The sequence below is a fragment of the Lasiodiplodia theobromae genome (assembly GCF_012971845.1).
Source record: "Lasiodiplodia theobromae strain AM2As chromosome Unknown scaffold_17, whole genome shotgun sequence".
Classification (NCBI taxonomy): domain Eukaryota; kingdom Fungi; phylum Ascomycota; class Dothideomycetes; order Botryosphaeriales; family Botryosphaeriaceae; genus Lasiodiplodia; species Lasiodiplodia theobromae.
In genome coordinates this window covers 721923-726804 of record NW_023336377.1, presented here as the reverse complement: position 1 = coordinate 726804, position 4882 = coordinate 721923, and the positions used below count along the sequence as shown (strand labels likewise).

The following is a 4882-nucleotide window of genomic DNA, read 5'->3' as shown; positions in this document are numbered from 1 at the left end:
GTAGTAGTAGGGGAGGGCCAAGCGCTGGGTGCCGAGGATGGAAACCAAAAATGGAAATCGGATGAACGGGGCACCTCGGACACGGGGTCCTGGGGGATGGAGCTCGGGGAACTCTGGGGGGTGCGTGGAATTTTTGGGGTGGAACTTTTTTCTCAAATTACCGGACATCCATTCGTGGAGCGGACATTTTTCTAGCGTTGGCGTTGGACTGGGCGCAGGGACCTGGGGCCAGCACATGACTCTGCCCCGGGGGGTGGAAGCTTTCTGGCATCACGGACACGGGCTGTCGTGGGAAAGCAGAGAGGATATTTGGCATTGTTATTTGCGTCTTGGGACGATCAAAAGACGCGGGTTTCAGGGCTGGGTCTACTTTATGGGCATTCCTTTCTGCATATACCCGTCGCTTGGAGAATACTTTTACTTGGCGTCTTCCTCTTTTAAGCTCTTTTCCGGTGCCGAGCACGTGTCCGGGGTCTGCCGATTGTGACCATTTTCGTCCACGGTTGACGGGATGGCGTGGCGGAAGATGCACGTGAACACGTGAAGAGCAGCCGCTTTAAGGTTGCTCCCGTCGTCCGAAGCCGGGCGAGAGTCTTCTGCTTATCTGGGCCGACGCGGTTGGTTGCGTCTCATCCGTGGGCAGTTGAAGCAGATGTCCGCATATGGACGACGATTGATAAATTGTATATCCGGGGGTAGCGGGCAGGGATTCTTTGGATGCATATGTAGATTTACAAATTGAACAACTCTGTGCAAAGGTATAATGCGACTCTGCCCCTGGGAGTCAGGTAGTACCTATATGTCTTTGCAATTATTGAGGAGAAGTTGAGTAAACCGCAACGCATGTGCTCTTACACGACGTCGTGGTGGTGGGAGCGCGGGAAAGAAGTTGCGGTGTTTTCTGCTTTCGCGCAGCAATGGAAGGCTCTTGCGGCGGTCGTGCAGCTGACCCCGGTCGGACGAAAGTAAGCTTTGCATGCTATCCCAACAATTCCACATTGCAACTCTCGCAGCACGCCGATGCAACGGAAACAACGCCTCACGCGAGAAAATTTGGCTCGGCCTGCCTGTGCGTCGCCATTCTTGGAAACTTTGCTCTGTGTAACCGCTGCAGTTGCCCCTCGAGCGTGCCTGACCAGGTAAAGGGATCCTGTGTCACGATTCGTACTGTGTCAGCGAGTCAAGCCACACTAGCACCGAGCAAGTGGGGATTTGGTTTGGGTTGATGCCGATGTGGTACGTGAGTTTCACAGCGCTTGCGGAAAAGGGAACTACATCACACTCTCCTGCTGTGCCGCGGGGCAGATCGTCATGCAACAGAAGCTGGGCCCGAAGAGGAGAAAAGAGCGAGCCGCATGGGGGGCGGAGATGCAAAAACGCCCGAGCGTCGCTGCCGTGTGCTTGTCCGTCCAGTGAGCGGCCGTCTGACGCGATCGGCTGAATTGCGCGTCGGTTGGGGGCCGATAAATCAAATTGTTGTGCTGGAAGGAGGAGGTCCGACGAGGAGTTCCGAGGGCGTGTGGATCAGCGGCACGGTTGAGAGCGAGCTAAAACGCAGGGTGCCTGCAGCAGCGTGGGGACCATCTGCGGTTGACAGCAGCGGGCAGCGGCATTGCAGAAACGGCCGACCTGGTTGACTGCTGTCCCAACCTGCGGCTCCGGCCACGGGCGCTCGGCTGCGAACTTGGGCCGAGGAGAGGGCCTGCTGGCCACGACAACACCCACTGGCGGGCTTGGAAAATAAGCATCCGGCAATTTAAGCGTGCGCAGGTGGGTGGTGGGGCTGCAGGTGGTGGGTAGCTGCGGCCGTGCCCTTGGGCCGGAGAGGCGAAAGCGGCGGAGGGTGGCCGCAGGCCGGAGCAGAGGAATCGCATGGCTGGACGCAAGCAGCCAGAGGCCCGCGACCCGAGGAATTGGGCTTGGGAGCCCTGCGAGCCGAGACCGCCGCTGCGCTGTGCCGCGCCGGGCCTGGTGACGTCTGGGGCAGGCGATTGGCGTGCCTTCACGTCGCGGGCTAAGGGAACGCCCATCCTCCCAAGCTTTCCCCCGCACTTCACGACATGCAATCCGGACCCTAGACTTCGTGAGCGGTGCGTGCCCAGCACACGCCGCGGCTGCCTGATGTATAAGGGCTTGGATTCCCCAGATTCTGCACTACCAGAGAGATCTCCGTCCGTCTTGAGCCCGCGCCGCAGCACCATTATTGCGCCAGCCCACCTGCACCTCTCCAACCCACCCTCCCCTTGCCCGAGTCACCGCGCGTGTCCACCGTCGTGTCACAGCGCCTCATTTAAACGCGCCGCCCGCCCCATTGATCTTGTCCCAAGCCCTCCTCTTCAGCCCGCCTAAATCCTTCTGCACCAGCCTACATAAGCCGGCGCAACCCCACCACCCTCGTCTTTCAAGAGCTCTCGCACCTGCCCAAGCTGCCCTTCCGCCGGCCAGCACACCTCGCCTGCTAGACCGCGCCAGCGCCGGCGCCTTCCTAATCCTCACACCACTTCCACCCCCCAGCTCACGCGGCCATGTCCGAAGCTAAGACCGGCCCCGTTGTGGCCGAGGCGCACGAGGTTGACACCTTCCACATCCCAGAGGCTTTCCACAAGTGAGTAGCCCACCTCCTGCGCGCCAATGGCGCCCTGCCGAAGCCGCCATGGCGACGCCCAAGGCCGAGTTTCGGCCAACGGCGGGGCAGTGACTTGACCCCGCGCTCGGCCCCTCTCTCAACATCTTTGACATTTTTTTCCGCATGCCGCGGAGAGCGAGCTCACGCGGTGCGGCTCCGGCGATGACGCGCTGCTAACGACCGCACCAGGAAGCACCCGAGCAAAACCCACCTCGACAGCCTTGACCACTACAAGCAGCTGTACAAGGAGTCGATCGAGAAGCCGCACAAGTTCTGGGGCGAGCGCGCACGCGAGCTCCTGACCTGGGAGCGCGACTTCCAGACCGTCCACTCCGGCAGCTTCGCCAACGGCGACAACGCCTGGTTCCTCGAGGGCCGCCTCAATGCCTCGTACAACTGCGTTGACCGCCACGCCATCGCGAACCCCGACAAGCCTGCCATCATCTACGAGGCCGACGAGTACAATGAGGGCCGTACCATCACCTACGGCGAGCTGTTGCGCGAGGTCTCGAAGCTGGCCTACGTGCTGAAGCAGATGGGTGTCAAGAAGGGCGACACCGTTGCGCTGTACCTGCCCATGATTCCCGAGGCCGTCATCTCCTTCCTCGCCTGCTCGCGTATTGGTGCCGTTCACTCGGTCATCTTCGCCGGCTTCTCCTCCGACTCGCTACGCGACCGCATCGTCGACGCCAAGTCCAAGGTTGTCATCACCACAGACGAGGGCAGGCGTGGCGGCAAGGTCATTGGCACCAAGAAGATCGTGGACGAGGCGCTCAAGCAGTGCCCCGACGTCTCGCACTGCTTGGTGTACAAGCGCACCGGCTCCGAGGTGCCGTGGACCCAGGGCCGTGACTGGTGGTGGCACGAGGAGGTCGAGAAGTACCCGGCCTACATTGCTCCCGAGTCCATGTCGTCGGAGGACCCGCTCTTCCTTCTCTACACCAGCGGTTCGACTGGCAAGCCCAAGGGTGTCATGCACACCACCGCTGGCTACCTGCTCGGCGCCGCGATGACGGGCAAGTACGTCTTCGACATTCACCCCAGCGACATCTTCTTCTGCGGTGGTGATGTTGGTTGGATTACTGGTCACACTTATGTCGTGTACGCGCCTCTGCTGCTTGGAGTCGCGACGGTTGTGTTCGAGGGTACACCTGCTTACCCCGACTTCTCTCGCTACTGGGATGTTGTTGAGAAGCACGGCGTTACTCAGTTCTACGTTGCGCCGACGGCGCTGAGACTGCTGAAGCGCGCCGGAGACCACCACGTGAAGCACAAGATGAAGAACCTGAGAGTGCTGGGTTCCGTCGGTGAGCCCATCGCGGCCGAGGTGTGGAAGTGGTACTTCGAGGTCGTCGGTAAGGAGGAGTCGCACATCGTCGATACGTACTGGCAGACGGAGACCGGCTCCCACGTCATTACCCCTCTGGGTGGTATCACTCCCACCAAGCCCGGCAGTGCTTCCCTCCCCTTCTTCGGTATCGAGCCCGCCATCATCGACCCTGTGTCCGGCGAGGAGATCCACGGCAACGATGTCGAGGGTGTTTTGGCATTCAAGCAGCCGTGGCCCAGCATGGCGAGGACCGTGTGGGGCGCGCACAAGCGCTACATGGACACTTACCTCAATGTGTACAAGGGTTACTACTTCACGGGTGACGGTGCGGGCCGTGACCACGAGGGCTATTATTGGATCCGTGGCCGTGTCGACGATGTCGTCAACGTGTCGGGCCACCGTCTCTCAACTGCCGAGATTGAGGCAGCTCTCATCGAGCACCGTGAGTACCATTGGAACCCCTGAAAGATATTGTACTGACCTGGTTACAGACGCTGTTGCCGAGGCCGCTGTCGTTGGTATCCACGACGAGCTCACCGGCCAGGCGGTTAACGCCTTCGTTGCGCTCAAGGAGGGCAACGGTTCGACGGAACAGACCAAGAAGGACCTCATTCTGCAGGTCCGGAAATCGATTGGTCCGTTCGCCGCGCCCAAGGCAGTCTTCGTTGTCTCAGATCTCCCCAAGACGCGGTCCGGCAAGATCATGCGTCGCATCTTGCGGAAGATCCTGGCTGGCGAGGAGGACCAGCTTGGCGACACCTCAACGGTACGTTTACTAAGCAATTGCAACCCATTCCGCTGGCCAAGCTCACTGAACGCGCGGCTCCGGATGATTCGGCTGTTTACTAATGCTTGGCGTACAGCTGTCCGACCCGTCGGTGGTTGATAAGATCATTACCACGGTGCACGAAGCCAAGAAGAAATGA

General features: G+C 60.2%; 1 protein-coding gene across 1 annotated transcript; it reads left to right on the top strand.

Moving 5' to 3' along the window:
* Positions 1-2525: 2525 nt before the first annotated feature.
* On the top strand, positions 2526-4882 carry LTHEOB_6149 (Acetate- ligase; the record flags this gene model as incomplete). The annotated part of the gene is made up of 4 exons (XM_035515373.1): positions 2526-2605; positions 2816-4398; positions 4448-4722; positions 4820-4882. 4 exons carry the CDS (start codon positions 2526-2528, stop codon positions 4880-4882), a joined length of 2001 nt encoding a protein of 666 aa, XP_035373280.1.